Source organism: Borostomias antarcticus, assembly GCF_949987555.1.
Source record: "Borostomias antarcticus genome assembly, chromosome: 33".
Lineage (NCBI taxonomy): Eukaryota > Metazoa > Chordata > Actinopteri > Stomiiformes > Stomiidae > Borostomias > Borostomias antarcticus.
In genome coordinates this window covers 5,280,001-5,306,113 of record NC_140266.1, presented here as the reverse complement: position 1 = coordinate 5,306,113, position 26,113 = coordinate 5,280,001, and the positions used below count along the sequence as shown (strand labels likewise).

The following is a 26,113-nucleotide window of genomic DNA, read 5'->3' as shown; positions in this document are numbered from 1 at the left end:
TCACTCAAACTATTTTTAGACTGTATCTGTTGATGCATTCACGCAAGAGCAATCCAAAAAGTGCTCTTACTTGTTTACTTGCAGTAGGAATACTAACATTAGATGTTTATGCCAAACATATCCTCTTGCTAGTCTACAGTATCAGTCTCTTGACGGCATGCAGTCACACTCCTCATCTTAGTTAACCTACGGGTTAGGGTTAGGGCTAACCTACAACATCACCCATCGAGCAGAGCATGTAAGTCACCAGAAAGAAATACATTAAAAAGGGATCATGATATAACTACCCTATAGGGTATATATAACTAACCCTAACCCTATAACCCTATTGCTGAAATAATCCATCTGACTCAACCCTCAAAAATTATTTATGTAAAAATAAAAAAATAAAAACATAAAACGGAAAGCTGATTTGCACAGTCTTCCTTTAAGCTTACTGAGCGGTTTGAATTAATGCTACTATCCACTGATAAATGAGCAGATTTGCACACCAATACCGCCGGGGGGAAGCAGCATACAGTGATTTACGATAACATCAATTAATCTCAAAGCACTAACACTGAAAAACGCAGTGTGAACTGAACTGTTTTAATTGTAAAAATCTGGTTTCACTGCCATCATCTGACAGTGGCTACAGAGCTTTTTCTGTCCAGTTGAGTCAACACAATTTCAAAGTGTGTTAACTGCAGGAACTCAGCTGGACTTAAAACCTCAAAAGGGCAAATTCCTTATAAAAGAATATAAAGAAGGCAATAGAAATGGTAAAAGCTACAGATAGGACCAATTTGAACACTTGTTATGCTGAATGATGTCCCTTCATGATCTGTAGACCTGGGTTAGGATCCTACCTATACTTCATGATCTGTAGACCTGGGTTAGGGTCCTACCTATACTTCATGATCTGTAGACCTGGGTTAGGGTCCTACCTATACTTCATGATCTGTAGACCTGGGTTAGGATCCTACCTATACTTCATGATCTGTAGACCTGGGTTAGGGTCCTACCTATACTTCATGCCCGTCCTCATGCTCTGCTCGCTGGACGACGGCGCGCTCTGGACCGACAGATGCCCCAGGCTGCGCGCCACCATGGCAACGGCGCGGAACCTGCTCCTGGAGCCCGTGTTGGGACTGCTGGTGTTCTGACGGCTGAGCCGGTCCTCCGTGCTCCGGCTGACGCCACCGCGGTGCTCCGAACACGCGAACGACACCTGCATCCTGGATCAGGCCCTGGACAGGTACTGCTGTCAGTCAATCCACTCTCCCAAATATGGATGAATAAGAACTCTCCGGTTGGATAAACAGGAAGTTGATTCTGCGAGGCTCCGGCGTGAGGAAGAAGACCCTCTGGGAGCAGGGGAGTCAGGACCAAGCCATCAGTCTCAGATCATGTTAATGAATCAGTCCCTGAACAAACAAACGCACACACACACTCACTCACAAGCACACAGCCATGACAGGCCACCTCTGGTTGTCCTCGGAGAAGACTGGGTCCAGAGGGGGGGTGAGCAGTTCAGACCGTCTGCAGATGAGAGGGGCTGAGAGAGTCGTGTACCGCGGAGGACGTCCCACTCCAAAGCAAACTTCCGTCTGGTTCAGCCCGTTCCCTCTTCTGCGCTAGCCCCAAGACGAGCACCACAGACTGACGAGCACCACAGACTCCGCACGCACTCTCCCTGAGCAGACAGGAGCAAACGCACACATAAACCAACCCTTTGTACGCGCTCAGAAGTGTCTTACGGAAGGCGTTGCTGTGAGAAACTCAGCTGGCGAGTCCTGGATTCCTCCCCTTTTCGTCACGCTCCCCGTTCCGTCTCACTCAGAATCCTCGCAGGCAAGCCAGCCTGACGGGCAGCTTTGCTGCTCCGCAATTTCCTCTTAATCTCAGCTCAGCGCCAGAGATAACACCTCACGCTGCCAAGCTCGCAGATCCCAGACACACACACACACACAAAGAGGTGGAGGACAGGATGTGGAGACACAGTTCCAGGAGGTCTCCTTCCTTCTTCTTCTCTGATGAGTGTCAGCCCGCAGCTGAGCATGCTGCCTAGGACTCAGCTCCCTCTGTCACTCTGAGGGGCGAGCTCACATTCTCCCACACGCCTCAGTCACAACCCCCTCCTCCAACCGGCGCACGGATTAAACGCACAGTACATGTGCGCTCTGCACAAAGAGGCCGGGGAGAGAGAGAGAGAGAGGGGGAGAGAGAGAGAGAGAAGGTGGGGAGAGAGAGAGAGAGAGAGAAGGTGGGGAGAGAGAGAGAGAGAGAGAGAGAGAGAGAGAGAAGGTGGGGGGAGAGAGAGGGAGGGGGAGAGAAGGTGGGGGGAGAGAGAGGGAGGGAGGGAGAGAGAGGGAGTGCAGGCTGCTGAGAGGACTAGAGAGGGGGGGTGGACGGGGGTGGGGGTGGATAGGAGGCTTTGAGGAGGAATATCGAGAGGGCTACAGTAATGAGTGAGATAGAGAGAAAGAGAGAGAGAAAGAGAGAGAGAAAGAGAGAGAGATAGAGGAGCTCAGTTGTGTTGACAGAGATATCATCAGAAGGCTGGGGTGTGCCTGCTGATGGGTTTACAGGCTGGACTCAGCTCAGTGTCCTTCGGGCCGGTGGATGAACTCAGACTGGTTCAGTCTGTCCGTCAGAGAGAGAGGGTCTCAGAAGGGGCGGCAGGCTGAAGGCGCTAACCCTAACCCGGACTAAGGGGGGCTTTGGGTCTCACGTGGGTGTGTTCAACTTTGACCATGCAATATTCATTACATGTATGTAACTTCATCTGTCCCAATCATCTGGACGTGGGTGCCAGGATGTGGGAGTGGCCTGGCCATATTACAGCTGAGTCTGCTACTGCTCCCTCTCCCTGGAATGAGACAGACATGAACAGAAAATCAAGTACTGACTGTGGCACATTCCCCCATAGAGCACGTCTGTGTGACTCTGCAGCCAGGGACCCTGTACTGGCTGAGCTACTGTTGCAGAACCGAGATCATATTCAGGAGGCTGGATAGTGAAAGGAGGAGCAGGGCTCAATATGATGGTGTGGAGGGTCCATAAAAAACACACAGCAATTGAAGCAAACGGTGCGGCAATTAGAGTCAACACAGTAGAGGAGACGACGGAGAGAGAGAGAGAGAAAGAGAGAAAGAGAGAGAGAGAGAGAGAGAGAGAGAGAGAGTGACAGAGAGAGAGAGAGAGTGACAGAGAGAGGGAGAGAAAGAGCGACAGAGAGAGAGAGAGAGAGAGGGAGAGCAGAGGCAGACGTTTACCCCCAGTAATACAATCCTGAGCCTTATCTATCCAGAGCAGCTAGCTGGCCCGGCTGCCAGGAGATAATTAAACGAGATGCCGTCGGGAGGAGATGAGTGGCACAGTACTCTACGGCAGCAGAAGCAGCGATCCCCGTCAAAGAAAAAGCAAGAGGACGCGCTGCTACCAAGTGACTGGCCTATTCTTAGATCCTGACCTTCTGCTCTACAGACGGAAACAGAGACTAAGGGAGAAAATAAGGTGGTTTAAAGATCTAAATTAGACATCACTCAGTTATTAGATATCACTCAGTTATTAGATATTACTCAGTTATTAGAAATCACTCAGTTATTAGATTACCTTGTTATTAGATATCCCTCAGTTATTAGATATTACTCAGTTATTAGAAATCACTCAGTTATTAGATATCACTCAGTTATTAGATATCACTCAGTTATTCGATTATTATTATTATTATTATTTAAGTTTATTAGGATAAAGCCCCTTGAGATGTAGCATCTCGTTTTCGAGGGGGTCCTGGTCCTTGTTATTAGATATCCCTCAGTTAGTAGATATCACTCAGTTATTAGATATCACTCAGTTATTAGATATCCTTGTTATTAGATATCACTCAGTTATTAGATATTACTCAGTTATTAGATACCACTCAATTATTAGATACCCGCAGGTCAAGGAAAAGCAAATGCAGTCCCTACCACAGGCGCAGTCTACTCTCTACACAGTACGTATTTGTGGTGGCTGTTGCTGAACGCTGAGCGATGTCCTGTCTTTATCACAGCCCACACAGAAGGCGGAACCTGGCGCTGAGCTGTCAGGATGAATATCCGGACATCTGTTATACCTCTGAGCAACGCGGCTTGATCAATACAGCCATGCGTCCACCCCCCAACTGCACATCCATCACTCGCATGGGTTAATGCATCAGCAGTATCTGGGTGATGGATCTGTGTGTATAAAAGTCAAACCTGATTGACTTCCACTGTGGGGTGGAAAGTGTCGTGGAGGCGATTTGGGACCAGTGACCTTGTGATGAGGAGTGGGAGCCCGTCCTGAAGGACAATGAGGAAACTCCTCTAAAAAAGCCCCCTCTGGTCTAAAACCCTCCCTGGACCCCCACTCACTCAGAGAGCTGATCCCTGGACCCTCCCTCACTCACTCACTCACTCACTCACTCACTCACTCACTCACTCAGAGAGCTGATCCCTGGACCCTCACTCACTCACTCACTCACTCACTCACTCACTCAGAGAGCTGATCCCTGGACCCTCCCTCACTCAGAGAGCTGATCCCTGGACCCTCACTCACTCACTCACTCACTCACTCACTCACTCACTCAGAGAGCTGATCCCTGGACCCTCATTCACTCAGAGAGCTGATCCCTGGACCCTCACTCACTCACTCACTCACTCACTCACTCACTCACTCACTCACTCAGAGAGCTGATCCCTGGACCCTCATTCATTCACTCAGAGAGCTGATCCCTGGACCCTCATTCATTCACTCAGAGAGCTGATCCCTGGACCCTCATTCATTCACTCAGAGAGCTGATCCCTGGACCCCCACTCACTCCCTGATCCCTGAATCCTCACTCACTCCCTCACTCAGAGAGCTGATCCCTGGACCCTCAGTCACTCACTCACTCACTCACTCACTCACTCACTCACTCACTCACTCACTCAGAGAGCTGATCCCTGGACCCTCCCTCTCAGAGAGCTGATGGGGCTCCACACCTCACTCCCGATGTGGGGCAGATAGAGAGAGACAGAGAGAGAGAGAGAGAGAGAGAGAGAGAGAGGGATTATTTTAATTATTTTAATGGTTTTAATGATTGTTTTAATTAATTATTTTAATTGGTTTTAATTGGTTTAAGTGTTTTATTACTCTTGTTCTTGTTTTTAACCTTGCATTTTATATGTGTGAGTGTGTGTGTGTGAGTGTGTGTGTGTGAGAGTGTGTGTGAGTGTGTGTGTGTGCGAGTGTGTGCGTGTGTGTGAGTGTGTGTGCTTGAGTGTGTGTGTGTGTGTGTGAGTGTGTGTGTGTGTGCGGGGGGGGGGGGGGGGGAGCAGCAGAGCTCATGGACTGTCCTCTGCTGTCCCCTACGCCACACAGACCAGCCAACAGCCCTGACCCTAACCCCCAGCCCTGACCCTAACCCCCAGCCCTGACCCTAACCCCCAGCCCTGACCCTAACCCCCAGCCCTGACCCTAACCCCCAGCCCTGACCCTAACCCCCAGCCCTGACCCTAACCCCCACCCCTGACCCTAACCCCCAGCCCTGACAGACCGGCCTAGTCCAGCAGAGACATGACCTGAGAGAGGAGCCCTGCTTATGTAATGTGGATTCATGGGTGAAGTCTCAGTGTCTGTCAGCCAGCCTGAAGAGTGTGAGGTGTGTGTGTGTGTGTGTGTGTGTGTGTGTGTGTGTGTGTGTGTGTGTGTGTGTGTGTGTGTGTGTGTGTGTGTGTGTGTGTGTGTGCGTGACAGCCACTCCAGCCCTGAGGAGACCTACAGTACTCTGACAAGACACGCACAGCCTTTGGCAGGACGACTTGCGTAGCCTGAGCCTGAGCACACAGACCCAGGAAATACACTCCAGACCAGAACCCAATAGACAGTGAAGGAGAGGATGAGAGGGTGAGAGGATTAGAGGGTGAGAGGGTGAGAGTGAAGGAGAGGGTGAGAGTGAAGGAGAGGATGAGAGGGTGAGAGGATGAGAGGATGAGAGTGAAGGAGAGGGTGAGAGTGAAGGAGATGATGAGAGGGTGAGAGGATGAGAGGGTGAGAGGGTGAGAGTGAAGGAGAGGGTGAGAGTGAAGGAGAGGATGAGAGGGTGAGAGGATGAGAGGGTGAGAGTGAAGGAGAGGGTGAGAGTGAAGGGGAGGATGAGAGGGTGAGAGGATGAGAGGGTGAGAGTGAAGGAGAGGGTGAGAGTGAAGGAGAGGGTGAGAGTGAAGGAGAGGATGAGAGGGTGAGAGGGTGAGAGTGAAGGAGAGGGTGAGAGTGAAGGAGAGGATGAGAGGGTGAGAGGGTGAGAGTGAAGGAGAGGGTGAGAGGGTGAGAGGATGAGAGGGTGAGAGGGTGAGAGTGAAGGAGAGGGTGAGAGTGAAGGAGAGGATGAGAGGGTGAGAGGATGAGAGTGAAGGAGAGGGTGAGAGTGAAGGAGAGGATGAGAGGGTGAGAGGATGAGAGGGTGAGAGTGAAGGAGAGGGTGAGAGTGAAGGGGAGGATGAGAGGGTGAGAGGATGAGAGTGAAGGAGAGGATGAGAGGGTGAGAGGGATGTGTCCTTCAGACCCCCCCTCTCCTGTCAGTGTGTGTTCATCTGTGGTCGCACGCCCCGGGGCCTGGTTCATGAAGAGGCTGTTAGTCACTGTGGCCTCGTAGGAAACTCTGCAACCTTAGGGCACAGTTACTAAACAACGTCCTCAGTAATTCACTGACTGGTGGAGGACAGCGGGGCATGGAGAGGGAGCACGGTCTGGGAAAGGCCCAGCACTCATGTGGGCGGGTCTCAGCGAGGAAACCTTGTCAAGAAAAAATTTTAAGTACTTGTTGCAGAGAGTAGGCGTTGGCACAATGGAAGAAGCATCGCGGGGATTTAAAAGAGAGTTTAGAGTGTTAAACAAAACCTGAGGCTTGTGACTATTGTTGGAGACCATGGCAGAGATGTAGGCCGTTTTAACAGCTCTCTGGTAGTCAGACAGGCAGCCATGTAGGATTTCGAGAGAAACACAAAGTTTGTCCTTTTTCCATTGTCTTTCGGCGCGTCTGCATAGGCGTCTGAGAGCGCGCGTGGAGTCGTTTTTATAGCACATATGAAATGTGCTATAAAAATAAAAGTTTAAATTATTTGGATTTAATTTGATATGCAGACTAAGGAGGACCTCTTATAATACTTTTTTGTCACAGAGTACTTGAAACCAGGACCACACAGACAGGTTCCCATGGAGAGAACAGAACCCCACCAGCGTGTGGAACCACTGGTCCTGAGCGCCGGCCCCCCTCCTCTCGTTCAACATGTCTGATGGAGAGTTATTTCCAGCGGCGGTGTCAACACAGGGATTAGAGGCCGGGGGTCAAGCCGGGGTTGCGAGCCAGCTGGCTCTCCTGCCCCTAGGCGCAGCCTCTCCAGGGGCACACTGAGCACCAAGCAACACACCGAGCACCAAGCAACACACCGAGCACCAAGCAACACACTGAGCACCAAGCAACACACCGAGCACCAAGCAACACACTCAGCACCAAGCAACACACTGAGCACCAAGCAACACACTGAGCACCAAGCAACACACCGAGCACCAAGCAACACACCGAGCACCAAGCAACACACTGAGCACCAAGCAACACACTGAGCACCAAGCAACACACTGAGCACCAAGCAACACACTGAGCACCAAGCAACACACTGAGCAGTGGGCAACACATCGCGCAGGCCGGATCACAGATCACACGGTCAGCTCGCTAGTGCTGTGCAGTGATACCAGGCCTCTACGGTTACTGACAGTAAATCACTGGCCTCCCCGCCCACATTCACTGGCTACCTAACAGGGTCTCAGGGAGGCTGCCTGTCTGCCTGTCTGGTTGCCTTCCTTTCTACCTGCCTGTCTGCCAGTCTGTTTGTCTATCTGCCTGCCTGCCTGCCTGCCTGCCTGCATGTCTGTCCGTCCGTCCGTCTGTCCGTCCGTCTGTCTGTCCGCCTGTCTGTCCGCCTGTCTGTCCGCCTGTCTGTCTGCCTGTCTGTCTGTCGGCCTGCCTGCCTGTCTGTCTGTCTGCCCGTCTGTCTGCCCGTCTGTCTGCACCGGTGGTCTTCTTGAGGGTCTCAGTCTTTGCCGACACTCTGACAACACGCCTTAAAATAACTGTAGATGGGAGGAGGAGAAATGTAGCCGGAGGCATGGAGGGAAACCGACACGGTTACAGGGCCGAGGAACACGCCATGGAGAGAGCCTCGTTAATGGAATACTGATGGAGAGAGAGGGGGGGGTAGCTGAGGACATGAGGAGGGGAGGAGCAGAGGACATGAGGAGGGGAGGAGCAGAGGAGAGGGCAGGAAGGAAGAGAGGACGACGGCAGGCGCGGTGTTGGCCTGAGTCAGGGTTAGGGTTAGGGTCAGGGTTAGGGTTAGTCAGGTCAGCGCTGTGGAGGGGATCCAGCACCTCGTCCCCGGGGGCCCTGAGCAGGAGCACTCAATAATGCTGGACACAAACAGAGTGACAAGGAAACTCTTCAGAGGAACAAGTAGAGCAGAAAATAGGGCTATGCTGTCAGGCCAGATGGAGACAGAGAGACGGAGACAGAGGGAGAGAGAAAGAGAGAGCTAACATTAGCTAGCCTAGCTCATTTACCACAGAAAACTAATGTTAGTTTACACAGAGGTGGAACAAACTAATGTTGAAAACCAGAGTAGAAATACCAGTAACCACTAATCAACCCACATTTTCTATCTTTATTTTTAAGAATATCTTTAAATCTAACTGTTGTCTCCTTTTCATTTTTATTTTCATTTTGTACAAAAGTAGAGCTGCATGTGTGCGGTGTGCACGTCTTGTTTGAGTCTAGAACCTCTGAGTGAGAGGACGGGGGGGAGTTGAGCAGGGCTGCTTCCGCGTGGTCCTAGTGCGTGCATCATTTCTTGTTGTTTTGCTATAGCCTGCTGTTAGTTGTCGGACTGTAAAAAGTGTGTGGGGAAAAATACGATTTTGAAAAGTGGAAATATTCATCCTTGCATCTACCAAAGCAGACGTGGCAACCTGGGGATTCGAACCGTTAACTTCTTAATCCCCAGAGAAGGCGATTTACCACTGCGCCACCAGGAACACTGGGTTTCTACATAGCATAAATTGAGGCAATAATATTACATGTGCAAAACTTTTAAAGCACAGGCGTTCACAACAGATGAACAGAAACAGGAGGGTGCATCTACTCAAGGGGACGTAGCAACCTGGGGATTTGAACCATTAACCTCCAGAGAAGGCGCCACCGGGAACACAGGCTTTTCACATAGCACAACTTGAAGCAATAATATTACATGTGCAAAACTGGGTTATTTCTCTTTTTAAAATTTAAATCATTTTAACAGTCAAACTATTGGAGATAAAATTTTGAAAAAAATCACATCATTATCCTGGTTCCGGGTTTTGTCAAGTTTTTGGTGAAATTTGTTAAAAGATTAGATGAAATAGAAAATGTTGTGCATATAGTACAAATTACAGCAAGATACTGAACATTGCAGAGTATTCATTGTTTGATGAATATGAGATGTAGACGTTGACTGATTAACAGTAACAGTAAGTAAGTGTGAGTAACAGACTTCTGAATTGACCATAGGTTGCAGTGAGGCAAACTTTTGTCACAGTTCAGTGGAGGTGCTGAAAATAATTCAGCTCAGTAGGACGCACGGGTGATTTATTTAGATTTTTTGGAGTTTGGAATATGAAATGTCTAGACATGTAGATTTGTTTATTCAATCATTATCAAAGTGTATGCATCGACTGAGTAATGACCCTAGATCATGCAAGCCAAATTTCAAATGAATCCATGTAGCAGATTACGAGATATAAACTTTTTGATTTGTGGGGCCCCCTAGTGGCGGAATATCCCAAAACTGCATACCGAAGCTCAGACCTAGCGTCCAAAGACATGCACCAAGTTTGGTTACCATCGCTTTAGCCATTTTTGAGTTATGAGCATTTATGTGAAATTGAACTTAACGACACAGGTTTAAAGATGCGTCATTTCAAAATGGATAAAAGTATCAACATTTCTTTGGTAACTTTAGATCAGCGAAGTCCATAGATGATCCTGCCAAATTTTCGGGATGATTGGCCCAACAGTCTCCGACGAGTTCGTCGAAATAAGTTTTTGAGAAAATTGAAGAAAAGTTCCCAAATGTTATATTTTTTGTGCGGAAGTCCATTGGAGTAAAGATGCAGATTATTTGATGGATTAACATTCTGTAAGGATTTTGATTGTACACCAAGCCGTTCTTGAGATAATTGTGAAAGCGTAAACATGATTGTTATAGCACCACCTTGAGGTCAATGAGTGGCATTTTAGGTACCTGAGTAGTGGGTGGGATGTACAACCCACCTGACAATTTTTGTGAGTTTTGAGCATACAGTTTTTGCTGAACATTTTTAGGGGAGAAAGAAAGAAAGAAAGAAAGAAAGAAAGAAAGAAAGAAAGAAAGAAAGAAAGAAAGAAAGAAAGAAAGAAAGAAAGAAAGAAAGAAAGAAAGAAAGAAAGAAAGAAAGAAAGAAAGAAAGAAAGAAAGAAAGAAAGAGAAAGAAAGAAACCCAGAACTTCGGAGAGCTCCCACTTCCTCCTGTCACTGCACTGTATTCATACACACACATACACATTCTCAAATTCACACACACTCACACACACACACACACTCACACAAGTACATTAGAGAGTTTCTAGCCTTGGTCTTGTCTAATCATTGCACAGTGTACTGTGCGTGTGCGTGTGTGAGAGTGTGTGTGTGTGTGTGTGTGTGTTTGCATGCGTGCGTGCGTGTGCATGCGTGCGTGTGCGTGTGAGTGCCTGTGTGTGTGTGTGTGTGTTGCTGCTGGAGGAGGAGGCGGGTGTGGACAGTCGGATCCAGCAGGCTGATGGTCGGTGACCTGACAGATTCTCTGCCCACACTGCTCTCTGGCTGACTGACTCTGCCAACCAGGCACCACATACCCACGGCCATGCTGAACACAACAAACAAACAAACATGCTGAACACAACAAACAAACAAACAAACAAGCTTTCCATCTAGCACACTAGAACAAGTTTTTTTTTCTCTTTAACAGACTGGAACCAGTAATGTTCTACTGAACAGCCTAGAACATGTTGTGTTCTGTTTTGTGGACGAGCACTAGGGCTGCTGCAGATGCAGGAGTGGATCCCCTGAGCATCTCTACTGCCAGCTAGAGGAACACGCTGCCAGCTAGAGGAACACGCTGCCAGCTAGAGGAACACGCTGCCAGCTAGAGGAACACGCTGCCAGCTAGAGGAACACGCTGCCAGCTAGAGGAACACGCTGCCAGCTAGAGGAACACGCTGCCAGCTAGAGGAACACGCTGCCAGCTAGAGGAACACGCTGCCAGCTAGAGGAACACGCTGCCAGCTAGAGGAACACGCTGCCAGCTAGAGGAACACGCTGCCAGCTAGAGGAACACGCTGCCAGCTAGAGGAACACGCTGCCAGCTAGAGGAACACGCTGCCAGCTAGAGGAACACGCTGCCAGCTAGAGGAACACGCTGCCAGCTAGAGGAACACGCTGCCAGCTAGAGGAACACGCTGCCAGCTAGAGGAACACGCTGCCAGCTAGAGGAACACGCTGCCAGCTAGAGGAACACGCTGCCAGCTAGAGGAACACGCTGCCAGCTAGAGGAACACACTGCACCACTCTGCCAGCTAGAGGAACACGCTGCACCACTCTGCCAGCTAGAGGAACACGCTGCACCACTCTGCCAGCTAGAGGAACACGCTGCCAGCTAGAGGAACACCTGCACCACACGGACTGCACACGCCTGTCTAGAGCCAGCTAGCACAGAAAACCATTCACCTGTAGCCCTGCAAAACAGAAAACCATTCACCTTTAGCCCTGCAAAACAGAGGCGGCTGGGAAGAGAGGGCGAAGTGTGACACCTAGTGGTGAAACACATCCATTACAACATGTTGGAGTCTGGGAAGGAAACAGGTCCTATGTATCCGATGTATCCTATGTATCCTATGTATTCTATATATCCTATGTATCCTATGTATTCTATGTATCCTATGTATCCTATGTATTCTATGCAAACGGAAATAAACATGAACTTGAAGTGCAGACATGGCCTGCCTGCAGGCTGGGTAGAGTGGTGATAGAGCATTAGTCTGAGTCAAATACAGTCAACTCCCTCATATCATACTGCAGGAATCACCACTCACACGCAATGAGCAGTATCAGTATTAACTTGTACGCGAGTAGCCTAAATGTTATAAATGCAATAGAATAGAATAGAATGGCTTTCTTAGGGGGAAATATCTGATGTAGCATGTAGCCTTGTGCAGTGCAGAACTAAATACACTATACATGTGATAAAAAGGTTCAATGTCCGTTAGTCGGTGATCATCTATGCAGACAGACGCCAGGATCGATAACCGAGTGTCTCCTATAAAGAGCCACAGGCTACAGAGGGGAGACGTCTGAGGTCAGTTCATCTGTCTCTGGCCTGGTCTGAGGTCAGTTCATCTGTCTCTGGCCTGGTCTGAGGTCAGTTCATCTGTCTCTGGCCTGGTCTGAGGTCAGTTCATCTGTCTCTGGCCTGGTCTGAGGTCAGTTCATCTGTCTCTGGCCTGGTCTGAGGTCTGTTAATCTTTGTCTCTGGCCTGGTCTGAGGTCTGTTCATCTGTCTCTCGCCTGGTCTGAGGTCAGTTCATCTGTCTTTGGCCTGGTCTAAGGTCAGTTCATCTCTGTCTCTGGCCTGGTCTGAGGTCAGTTCATCTCTGTCTCTGGCCTGGTCTGAGGTCAGTTCATCTGTCTCTGGCCTGGTCTGAGGTCTGTTAATCTTTGTCTCTGGCCTGGTCTGAGGTCAGTTCATCTGTCTCTGGCCTGGTCTGAGGTCAGTTCATCTGTCTCTGGCCTGGTCTGAGGTCTGTTAATCTTTGTCTCTGGCCTGGTCTGAGGTCAGTTCATCTGTCTCTGGCCTGGTCTGAGGTCAGTTCATCTGTCTCTGGCCTGGTCTGAGGTCAGTTCATCTGTCTCTGGCCTGGTCTGAGGTCAGTTCATCTGTCTTTGGCCTGGTGTGAGGTCAGTTCATCTGTCTCTGGCCTGGTCTGAGGTCTGTTAATCTTTGTCTCTGGCCTGGTCGGAGGTCTGTTCATCTGTCTCTGGCCTGGTCTGAGGTCAGTTCATCTCTGTCTCTCTGAGACAGGTTCCTTAAGTGCTGGACACACAAAAAAGGTTTTCCAGGTGTAACAGGGTTGTTAATATATTTAGTTAAAGTTCATAAAATAAGTTGTGAAATTGAGTATTGTTTTGTTTAGGTAGGAAATTATTTAATGTTCTGTTTTGTTTCTCAAGGCTGCCATACGTTTTAGGCTTGACTGTTGTTTGGGCGCCCTCTAGTGGGTGTGGTTAGGCTGCAGTAGGTATATATCAACGGGTAGCACCATACTCACCTAACCCTAACCCTAACCCTACCCCTTCAGCATCCCTGATGAGTATGGTAGGTTGATATTGTGCTCTGCCCCACTTTTTGATTTCGTTTTACATATACATGATTATATGGTAAGCAGAATAGATAATTCCATGCACATATGTTTCTTTCATGTATTCTTTTGATTATCGATGGATTTTGTCATGTATTCTGTAGTTATTTTATGTTGGAGTTATACTGGCATAAACGCAACTCCAACTTTCACGAGATGTCAACATGAGGCTTGGTGACAGATGTCATGGGTGTGTCCCGGATGAGTGTGCCAAATGTGGTTTTGATAGATTAAAACATTACTGAGATGTGACCCCAGTTCCTGTTTTGCAGCTTTTCTGCCAATTTTGATTGGCTGTCACAAGCGAACGCAACGGATAATCAAAAATCCCTGTAAAACTTTTGTGGACATTGGTCTAGAGAATCTGTATACCGAGTTTCGTGCAGATTGGTCGAAATTCCTAGGAGGTGATACATTTTAAGGGTTTTGCACATCATTCAAATGGCGCAGAATCCAAGATGGCCACAATGAATAGAATCCGTCTTGAGCCAAGGAATTGAAGGACACCTGAAGTTTGAAAATTGGACTTGCTGAAGAAAAGCTGCCTGCATAAATGCACCTCCAACTTTGACACATTGGTGGCGCTAGAGAGGGCAAGTTGTGGACATGAGACTTGGTGAGGAGGGTCAGGGCACTGTCCCGAATGAGTGTGCCAATTTTCACAACTTTTGACCATACGGTTCTATAGGCTGCCATAGACTCCCATGGCAGAAGAAATAAAGAAGAAGAAAGAAGAAGAAAACGTACAAACACAATGGGTGCTGCAGCAGCTGCACTGCTTGGCCCCAATAAAACCTGGAAATCTGCATCTCCCTCTTCTGAGTTTTGAGGGGTAACACGGGCACTCAAGACTCGCTTCTGTTTCACGCGAGCACCAGACATCAGGGTTAGGGCCCAGAACATCTGACCAGACATCAGGGTTAGGGCCCAGAACATCTGACCAGACATCAGGGTTAGGGCCCAGAACATCTGACCAGACATCAGGGTTAGGGCCCAGAACATCTGACCAGACATCAGGGTTAGGGCCCAGAACATCTGACCAGACATCAGGGTTAGGGCCCAGAACATCTGACCAGACATCAGGGTTCGGGCCCAGAACATCTGACCAGACATCAGGGTTAGGGCCCAGGCGGACAGAACATCTGACCAGACATCAGGGTTCGGGCCCAGAACATCTGACCAGACATCAGGGTTAGGGCCCAGAACATCTGACCAGACATCAGGGTTAGGGCCCAGAACATCTGACCAGACATCAGGGTTAGGGCCCAGAACATCTGACCAGACATCAGGGTTAGGGCCCAGGTGGACAGAACATCTGACCAGACATCAGGGTTAGGGCCCAGGTGGACAGAACATCTGACCAGACATCAGGGTTAGGGCCCAGAACATCTGACCAGACATCAGGGTTAGGGCCCAGGTGGACAGAACATCTGACCAGACATCAGGGTTAGGGCCCAGAACATCTGACCAGACATCAGGGTTAGGGCCCAGGTGGATAGAACATCTGACCAGACATCAGGGTTAGGGCCCAGGTGGACAGAACATCTCGATGCGTTCACATCTTGAGAATCACTGTTTTCATGTCCACTTTGGCATATAAGCAGAATCAAACCGAGAGAAGGAACGGGAAGGTGAGGTGTTAATGAGACGGTCTTGTGGTGTTGGTGAAATGTAAGCAAGCAGCCCACAGGTCTGATTAAGCGTTAGTTGATGTTAATTAAGAGGATGTAATTTTATTCCAGCTACGCAGCTGTAAGCAGATAGTAGAAGCTTCATTTCCTCTGAGTGCTCTGCTTCCTGAACTGCACCTGTGAGGGTGTACGTGTCACCAGCTCAGGCCTGCGTCTGTCCGTGTCCGTGGTAACGCTGTACAGCATCTCTGCCCCGTCTCTCTCAGCCATCGCACACCTGAAATAATGATGAGTTCACCGTCTCTCTCAGCGATCACACACCTGAAATAATGATGAGTTGCAGTCGAAGGTTCCGTGTACCTGCATACCCACTTGCACTCCTAATTACACTATTGGTGGTGGTCAGGACACCAGAGCCAGCAGAGCTGAGGGTGGTCAGGACACCAGAGCCAGCAGAGCTGAGGGCTTAGCTTCCCACACGGGAGTTTAGGTTTCCAGGGGAGAAACCAACACCACGGGGACGAAGCCACACAGGGAACCAAACTAAGATCCGGTCCAGAGTACACACTCAGACAGGAGGACGGAAGGTGTGTGTGTGTGTGTGTGTGTGTGTGTGTGTGTGTGTGTGTTGGAACAGGAACAATACATTCCCCCTGCCTTGAATGACAGCTCTGGAGGACCAGAGTGAGAACAGAGGCTCTAGTGGTGATGCTGCTCAGGAGGATCAGAGTTCTGGTTTGACTATAAAGGGCCGGGAATCATGCTGCTGTTAATCTCTCTCTCTCTCTCTCTCTCTATCTCTCTCTCTTTCTATCTGTCTCTCTCTCTCTCGGCCTCTCTCTCTCAGTCTCTCTCTCTCAATTCAATGAGCTTTATAGGCATGAAAGAACAAGGTTCATTATTGCCAAAGCAAAGTCTTATACATAAATAATAAATAAATAAATATAATTAACTCAAGAAAAGAAAAGAAATAATTAAATAAAGGAAAGAAAAAGTATAAGCTAAAAGGTGAATATGAAGGTGAAGGTGTCTCCAAAATGAACATTGGAATGTCAACTTTCTTGTTGTCTTCCTATTCTCTCGGTTATTGTTCCTAAACTTGTGGGAAATTGCCTGCTCCCGGGGCGCTGCGTAGCAGCTTTAATTGCATGTTGTTATTTATTATTATTTAATTGCATGTTGTTATTGCCAATTTAATGCTGATAAAGTTCTCTGCTGTTTTCTGTCCACCTGTAGGGTCGTTCTGCTCTGTACAGGGTTAGGGGTTAGGGTTAGGGGTTGTTCTGCTCTGTACAGGGTTAGGGGTTAGGGTTAGGGGTTGTTCTGCTCTGTACAGGGTTAGGGGTTAGGGTTAGGGGTTGTTCTGCTCTGTACAGGGTTAGGGTTAGGGGTTGTTCTGCTCTGTACAGGGTTAGGGTTAGGGGTTAGGGTTAGGGGTTGTTCTGCTCTGTACAGGGTTAGGTTTAGGGTTAGAGTTAGGGGTTGTTCTGATCTGTACAGTATACTGGACTCCACCTCAATGTGTTAGGGTTAGGGTTATATAAATAAAGCTTTGATTGAATGTGGTGTGTTTGAGTCTGTTTTAAATACAGCGTGATTCTGCTGTAGTCAGATCGGGGGTGAAAGGACAGACTGTGAAAGCCCTGAGGTGCACTGGATCTCTCTCTCTCTCTCTCTCTCTCTCTCTCACTTTCTCTCTCTCTCTCTCTCTCACTTTCTCTCTCTCTCTCTCTCTCTCACTTTCTCTCTCTCTCTCTCTCAGGGGGCTCAGAGGAGGTGGTCCTGATGCTGAAGGGGCTGCTCAGCTAGACTCAGGCTGGAGTTTTCCTTTTACAAACTGAGGGGGAACATAGAGGGGTTTGTGCGCATCTGGGGGTGCAGGGGTTCCTCTGTTCCGTGAGGGAGAACTCTTTGGTTCTCGGGTTCTGATGTGGGTTTTATTTTGTGGTTGGAGGTCACTTGTGTGACTTTGGTTTTTTAACGTGTGACAAAAGGACAATGGGGTAAACATGCCTGGTTTTGGAAATAAAAGGTTTTTTTTTTAATTCAAAATTCTCTCTCTCTCTCTCTTTCTCTCTCTCTCTGTCTGTCTCTCTCACTCTCTCTCTCTCACTCTCTCTCAAACTCTCTCTGTCTCTCTCTCAAACTCTCTCTGTGTGTCTCTCTCTCTCTCTCTGTCTGTCTCTCTTTCTCACTCTCTCTCTCTGTCTCTCTCTCTCTCTCTGTCTGTCTCTCTTTCTCACTCTCTCTCTCTCTCTGTCTCTCTCTCTCTGTCTGTCTCTCTTTCTCACTCTCTCTGTCTTTCTCTCTTTCTCTTGCTCTCTCTCTCTCATTAGACTGTCACGGAACGCTGACTGAGCTTTAGCGCACAGGCCAAGGAGGGAGGGAGGCAGCAACACACACATGGACGCACGCACACACACACACACACGCACGTGCACACACACACACACACACACACACACTTTTGATGTCACGCAACAGTGCCTGAGTACAACCGAAGCCCTACAACTGGCTCCCCATACCCTGCTATTGAAACAACAGCAGAGCCCATATCATGACCGACACGGTTCAAACACTAACCTCTTCACCTTGGTATAACAAGATGCATCAGTGACCTTTTTCAAAACAACAGCCGTTAGCCGTCGTCCCGGTAACAGCCAGCCTACCTCTCGGTCTGCGACCACAACAACAGGAGGCTCTCGCAGGTGTCTCTCTATGGTCAGAACAACAGCAGGTAAGTCATCTGCTCGGCAGGCCGACTCCTTTCAATAGCAACAACACAGAGCCGCTGATGTGCAATCAAGGAGAAAGGAGCAGAGGAGGTTGGTTTGAGGGAGATTTTAAGGGGGCAGTTAATCCTTCTGGACCGGGCTGTCCTTCCCAGCGTGTTAGTCAGATAGGCCAGAGCGACCTAGATGATTAAAATAAAACCCCAGCCTCCGCCCCGGCATAAGAGCAGACTGGCCAGAAGACACCTCAGCGCTCCGCTGATGCTACTGCAAAACCAGCACACCCCCACTCTGCTCCACCATCTCATCCTCCTGTACAAATACTTCTGTTTGCCTGTCTGCCTGTCTGTCTGCCTGTCTGCCTGTCTGTCTGTCTGCCTGTCTGTCTGTCTGTCTGCCTTTCTGACTGACCGTCTGTCTGACTGACTGACTGGTTCAACAGCCTCTCACCTGCTCCCTCAGCTGGGGTCTGGACACTCCTCCAGCCCTCATCCTAACTCTCTCCCTCTCTCTCTCTCTCTCCCTCTCTCCCTCTGTCTCTGCCCTCTCTCCCTCTCTCTCAACTACCATGTACTTCATTCCTGTCTGGTAGCACACAGACTTCACAACCCAACACTGAACTTCTCTTTGCTCTAATCTCTCCTCCCTCACCCTCACCCTCTTCCTCCCTTTTCCTCCCTCTCCCTCTCTCTATCCTACCTACCTGTACTTCATGCCTGTCTGGTAGGACACAGACAACTCAACCCTCACCCTCACCCTCTTCCTCCCTTTTCCTCCCTCTCTCTATCCTACCTACCTGTACTTCATGCCTGTCTGGTAGGACACTCCTCCAGCCCTCATCCTAACTCTCTCCCTCTTCATCCCTCTCTCTCTCCCTCTCTCTCTCCTACCTACCTGTACGTCATGCCTGTCTGGTAGGACACAGACAACCCAACCCTCACCCTCTTCCTCCCTTTTCCTCCCTCTCTCTCTCCCTCTCTCTATCCTACCTACCTGTACTTCATGCCTGTCTGGTAGGACACGCACTCCTCCAGGGCCAGGCCGTTCATCTTCAGGAAGTCCTCCATGTTCTTGACCTGGGCGGCGGCCCTCTGCTCGCGGAGCCTCTGCAGCTCGGCCTGGTCGGCGGGCCGAGGCGGCTGGTTCAGGCCCTGGTCCGAGTGGTAGCGGCTGATCCCGCTGCGGATGCTCTCGCTGTACGACATGGACAGCATCTTGCTGCCGCTGCTGCTGCTCTTCCGCACGCTGGCAGACACCGACGGTCTGGGCACCTGCAGGGAGTCCGGGCCGTAACACGACTGCCGTCGCAGGGCGCCCGAGGGGGCCCCGCTGGCATAGCCCCCCGCAAACATCTCCTTCCTCCCTCCCTCCCTGCCTCCACCTCCTCCCCCGCTCCTGCTCCTCCTGTTGCCGCCTCCGCCGCCTCAACAAAGCTCCTCTCCAGACGGAGAGAGAGAGAGGAGTCGGCCGGGATCCGAGTGAAGAAGAGAGGAGAGGAGTCTGCAGGTTAGCCTCCGTCTCCTTAAAATAGCACCTGCTCCCAGGCTGCTCCCGAGAAGAGGAGGCAGGTCTGTCCCTCCCCACCCGGCCGCTCACACAGACAGACAGGCCTCCTGTAATCAGAGCCGGGCTCCTCCCACCCCGGGGTGGGCTCGCGATGGCAGGGTTACAGCCACAGGTAGGGTGCATGCAGGTGACTGGCTGGAGAGTGATTAAGGAGCAGGGGCAGAGAGAGGCAGGGTACATGCCTGAGAGAGAGAGAGAGAGAGAGGGGGGGGGGGGGAGAGAGAGAGAGAGAGAGAGAGAGAGAAAGAGAGAGAGGGAGGAAGAAAGAGAGAGGGAGGAAGAGAGAGAGAAAGAGAGAGGGAGGGAGAAAGAAAGAGAGAGAAAGAGAGAGAGGGAGGGAGGGAGAAAGAGAGAGAGAGAAAAAGAGAGAGAGAGGGAGAGCGAGAGAGAGGAAGAGAGAGAGAGGGAGGGAGAAAGAGAGAGAGAGGGAAGGAGAGAGCGAGAGAGAGAGAAGGCTGGGGGTGCAGACAGGTACTGTATGTCCACCTGAGGGCGGGCGGAGGAGGGAGGGGGTGAGGGCAGGAGGAGGATGGAGGGAGGGAGGGAGGGAGGGAGGGAGGGAAGGAGGGAGGGAGGAGGAAGAGGGAGGAGGATGGAGGGAGGGAGGAGGCATCCAGACATGCAGGCCAGGCCCAGCGGGTCGGGGGACTTGGTGGTCTCATTTTGAACTGGACAGAATGGAGAAGGAGAGCCAAGAGAATAACTTTCTGAGAAGAAGCCAAACCCCAATTTCAGTAGTTTCAACCGCCAACTAAAGCCTCACTAGACATGTGACATAAACAGAATATCTTTCCGTGGGTTTGACCCTAACCCTAACCCTGACCCTAACCCTCAGTTCTAAAGAAATTATTGAAATCTAACAAATACCTGTATGACTCCACATTCCTAATTCTAAACAAATTATTTAAATTGAGCAGAAACATTTACCCATTAACCCATTAACCCATTAACCCATACTACCATCTGGCCTCCAACTATCTGGCCTCTACTATCTGGCCTCCAACTATCTGGCCTCTATCTGGCATCCTACTATCTGGCCTCTACTATCTGGCCTCTACTATCTGGCCTCCTACTATCTGGCCTCCTACTATCTGGCCTCCTACTATCTGGCCTCCTACTATCTGGCCTCCTACTATCTGGCCTCCTACTATCTGGCCTCTACTATCTGGCCTTCTACTATCTGGCCTCTTATTATCTGGCCTCTACTATCTGGCCTCTTATTATATTTTTTACTTGTTCGATCAGATGATCAGATGAGGCACTAGCCCGAACAGAGTTTACTGGTCTAGGGGAAGCTATAGGCTAGCCTACCTGACTGAACAGAGTTTACTGGTCCAGGGGAAGCTATAGGCTATCCTACCTGACTGCTCTCAACATCATTCTACTTTCTGTTCCTCTACAAATATTGTCGGATGTCCATCTGGAAGATGTAGGCTTTAGGCTTTAGGATCAGCCATGTAGGCTTTAGGCTTTAGGATCCGAGCTGTCGGCACTTCTTACTGGAACGTGATCTAGCTCTACGCTGTATATGAGTCCACTTATTGATTACTAGGGGTGTAACGGGTTAGGGCTACGAAAACATCACGGTTCGGTTCAGGAGCGGCGCGCCTGCACTACTCTGATTCCTTTTCTATTCTTTGAAAATGATCTTGAATCAATCTTTTTAATATAATTTTATTTACAAACAGCAATACCTTTCAGGCTGCATCACTGCCCCCCGCCCCCCCCCCAAAAAACCAACAACAACATAACAAAACAAAAAAAAATGTTGACCAGTGGAATAGCCTATAATGCTGTGTCAAGTAACTTTGCTGTTTCTTTTTCTTTTAAGTGTTTCCCCCTCATTCATACCCCATTTACCCCACTTCACTCAACCTTCATATTTTTGGCCAGAAAAATCAACTTGTCAACACCGTCAGCAGACAGGGAAGACCTGCTGGCAGTGACGATAACCAGCGGTAGAAAATGAAATAAAAACGAATAGCCTACTTAAAAATATGTTTTTGAATCACTTATTTAAAGGGGATTAAATGCAATAAAAATTTAAACTAAATAAATTAAAATCTTTACTACAAAATAAATCTGCCTTTTTTCCCACAGAGATATAGACTGTGTGCAAACGTGCGTGTACAAACAAGCGCACGCTGTGTGCAGCTTCGGAGTTTCATTTCTCTCATTGCAAAGACTATAGCCTTCATTGGAACCTCCGTAATATATATATTTCACAAGAGTCGATTAAGAAACAGCTCATTTCACAACATAGTGACAAATATTTAGCGTCATTCTACTGAAAGGGATCGAATGATCTGTCAGGTCGCTCGGCACGTGTACCGTACCAAAAGCCCCGTACCGTACGAATACATGTACCGTTACACCCCTATTGATTACAGACATTAATATATTATAACCTGCTTTGTACCCTACTGAGGAGTAGGCTAGGTACCGGCACATTTTGGTCCAATTCAAACACTGGTGAAACACTAGCTTACATTATTTTGTAATAGGCTCGCTGAAGAAAAAGCGCGCGGCCCAAGCTATTGTTGACAATAGGGTTACAAATTTCAAGGAATTTCATTAATTCATAACTGTTAACCTTAACAAACAATAGTTGATTAATTGATAAAAACGTCCCACGCTGGACTCCGCTTTGCTCGCTTCTTTTTTATGTCTTCTTCCGCTGTGTCGTTGAAATTTCCCGGCATCCCAATTATCCTTCACTACTGTACATGGCGGCGCCCTCATGTGCAGTCAGACCTTAAATCATGATTACATTTCCCGCAACTCCTGTTGATAACGGTTGTTCAAAAAATAAAAAGTTCTGTTCCATTAACAAGCAATTAATCAAGTCACCAAATCTTACTCGAGTAATTTCTTATGGCAATTAATTGATTAGTCAATTAACTGTTAACATCCCTAGTTGACAATAAAAATGCGGGCACAACATTATTATGGTTTTGAAAGCACATTTAGGCAGACATATTTACAAAGTTACAGATTTTTTATTTAAGACTTTAATATAAAGTATATAGCCTAATTTGTATTTGTATTTTTTGTATCAAATGTATGGTGTGGCGGCAAGGATTTTGCCGTAGTGCCACGCCATGGCAAAACCTTACCAGCGGAAACCTTGCAGGTGAATGGACGGCCGTGTTGGCCCATGCTACACCCCAGTTTCATTCAAATCAGTCTGGTAGTTTTTGCGTAATCCTGCTAACAAACCAACCGACCACCTAATAAATAAACGTACCGATAAACACATGCCACCGAAAACATTACCTCTCGGCTTGTGCTGTCACTGGGGTGGAGATAATCATACAAATTATGAAACAACCTTTATTGCGACACAACAAAACACCGGCCACTGCCATGAGTGAATGTCATCTTATTCGTCGATAAAGCGATGGCAGGCTAAAAGGCGAATATCAGCTGATACCGATGTACGGCGCATCCCTATAAAGAATTAAATAGCCAATTAGCAGAACCTGTGGCTCAGGAAATGGCTTGTTACCGGTAGATCCACGAAGGATGCCCACAGACCAAACTGCTATTGATCCTTTTAAAAGTCTATTGACCGTTAAGGACACTTGAACAGCACTCCCCACCTGACTCCCCATCCCCAGCTGGCTGAAGAGAAGCTGCAGAGTAACAAGCACAGATTCCATCTTTATCTCCATCAGAATACATCGCTGCTCAGATGGGAACTAGAGAAAGAAAAGACTAAAGACCTCCGAAGGCTTCTTCTCACTACGTCCCTAACCCTAACCACCAGGTTTCAGACAAGGTTCCATCTCCACATACAGTAGCAAGTCTCCCAGTTTGTTAGCAGTTCTGCTCCATCTACCACGGTTCTCACTGATTCTCCATCTACCACGGTTCTCACTGGTTCTCCATCTATCCCGGTTCTCAGAGGCCACTGGACTAATTTTGCTCCACCCAGAGACGCAGAGGGAGAGGGGCTCCAGGCCAAGCGACATGCACCCGCTGGCTGCATACACACCCGTCAGCTCACTGCCCCAAACACACACACACACACACACACACACACCCAGCACCCCAACACAAAAACCACAGACCTCTAGTGTAGTCCAACCACCAAATGTAGGGGGATCTTACGCTGAAAACAAACTCACCCGGTTTCTTGGGGGTCGGCTCATGAGGGGCTGCTGGGTGCCGGTCTGCTCTTATAGAGGCTCAGTGCAGCAGAGACGCCGTGGGTTCCACCCAGACTGGGAGTGTCTTACTAGGAAGCCTCTAAACCAATTAGTGAGTGGGAAAGTGCCCCCCCCCCCCCCCACACACCACTTCTGCCCATCACCACCCTCTCCGATCTGAGGGAGGAAATCCATTTATGTCACAGAGTGGCCCTGCTTGTTTCTGCCCACCGCAGCAAATAATATCAAGGCCTGAATAATTCACCAACATCGGAGAGATAAAAGCCCCTCATTGTTGTTCCACAGGAAGGGAAGCTAAGAGGCCAACTGGTCATAATGACGCCGGAGAAAAATGTACACACACACTCACACTCACACACACTGGAGCACTCCCACACACACACACACACTCACACACACACACACACTAGAGCATTCCCACACACACACACACACTAGAGCATTCCCACACACACACACACACACACACAGACACACACACACCAGACACACACACACACACACACACTAGAGCACTCCCACTCACACACACTAGAGCACTCACACTCACACACACTAGAGCACTCACACTCACACACACTGGAGCACTCACAGACACACTCTCACTCACACACACACACACACACACACACACACACTAGAGCACTCCCACACACACACTTGAGCACTCACACTCACACACACTAGAGCACTGACACACACCCACTCTCACTTACACACATATTAGAGCACCCCCCCCCCACACACACACACTAGAGCACTCCAACACACACACACACACTCACACTCTCTCTCACACACACACACACACACACTCACTCACTCACTCACTCACTCACTCACTCACTCACTCACGTTCATGTGCATGTTCATTACAGTGCGTGACTAAGGGTCTTGTAGGCCGATCAGACATACAGCGTGAAGACTGAAGTGACCCCAGGTGAACTTTGACCCTGGTACTCCTGAGGACCCCGCTGAGTGAGGCTGAAGGAACGGCAGTAGATCACAGACCGTTGGCTGCTATACATTTACAACCCTAGCCCTAACCCTAGCCCTAACCCTAGCCCTAACCCTAGCCCTAACCCTAACCCTAACCCATACAGCGAACCGAGAAGGCAAGATACATTAAATGGGCTGATTTGTAAAGAGCACTAAAGTGTGCAGCAATGTCTTGAGCAGGTCCTGACTAATGCCCACCATCACACACCAGCTAACCCTAACCCTAACCCTAACCCTAACCCACCATCACACACCAGCTAACCCTAACCCTAACCCTAACCCTAACCCACCATCACACACCAGCTAACCCTAACCCTAACCCTAACCCTAACCCACCATCACACACCAGCTAACCCTAACCCTAACCCTAACCCTAACCCACCATCACACACCAGCTAACCCTAACCCATAATCTCTGAAACATGAATACTTCACCATCAATACCAGCATGATGACAGGGTAGAGAATGAGAGGGCAGGGGTCAATATGACGACCATCTCCAGGAAAGAGTCTATTCCCATGGACACCGAAAAACGGTCAGGGATGTTCGTAGCCGGAAACGTTACCAAACACTAAAAGCCTTGAACTCCATAGGGTCACATACAGCTCTCTGACTGAGTGATGGACTGATCTACAGGTACATCCGCTGGACTGAGTGATGGACTGATCTACAGCACATCCGCTGGACTGCAAGGATGGGCAGAGGTCACATGGTGGACAGGCGTGGACGGAGGAGTGGAGGGAATGAGGATGGATGGAGGGAATGAGGATGGATGGAGGGAATGAGGATGGATGAGGGAATGAGGATGGATGGTGGAGTGGAGGAGTTGAGGATGGATGGAGGAGTGGAGGGAATGAGGATGGATGAGGAGTAGAGGGAATGAGGATGGATGGAGGAGTGGAGGGAATGAGGATGGATGAGGAGTGGAGGGAATGAGGATGGATGGAGGAGTAGAGGGAATGAGGATGGATGGAGGAGTGGAGGTAATGAGGATGGATGAGGAGTGGAGGAATGAGGATGGATGAGGAGTGGAGGGAATGAGGATGGATGAGGAGTGAGGGAATGAGGATGGATGAGGAGTGGAGGTAATGAGGATGGATGGAGGAGTAGAGGGAATGAGGATGATGAGGAGTGGAGGTAATGAGGATGGATGAGGAGTGGAGGGAATGAGGATGGATGAGGAGTGGAGGGAATGAGGATGGATGAGGAGTGGAGGGAATGAGGATGGATGAGGAGTGGAGGTAATGAGGATGGATGAGGAGTGGAGGGAATGAGGATGGATGGAGGAGTAGAGGGAATGAGGATGGATGAGGAGTGGAGGGAATGAGGATGGATGAGGAGTGGAGGGAATGAGGATGGATGAGGAGTGGAGGGAATGAGGATGGATGAGGAGTGGAGGGAATGAGGATGGATGGAGGAGTGGAGGAATGAGGATGGATGAGGAGTGGAGGGAATGAGGATGGATGAGGAGTGGAGGGAATGAGGATGGATGAGGAGTGGAGGGA

General features: G+C 49.2%; 1 protein-coding gene across 5 annotated transcripts in view; it reads right to left on the bottom strand.

Annotated features, from left to right (window-relative positions):
- kcnab2a (potassium voltage-gated channel subfamily A regulatory beta subunit 2a) overlaps positions 1-26,113 on the bottom strand; it is a gene marked incomplete at its 5' end in the record, with an annotated part of 73,442 nt that overhangs the window by 45,979 nt on the left and 1,350 nt on the right. The window contains 2 exons of one of the 5 annotated variants that reach the window (XM_084460634.1): positions 18,864-19,141; positions 23,567-23,590. The exons of 3 other annotated variants lie outside the window; for them this stretch is intronic. In XM_084460634.1, coding sequence (XP_084316760.1) covers positions 18,864-19,141; positions 23,567-23,590 — 302 coding nt within the window. Of the gene's footprint in view, positions 1-1,004; positions 1,217-18,863; positions 19,142-23,566; positions 23,591-26,113 lie in introns of those variants that run through there. One more of the 5 variants, XM_084460635.1, reaches the window with a different exon arrangement.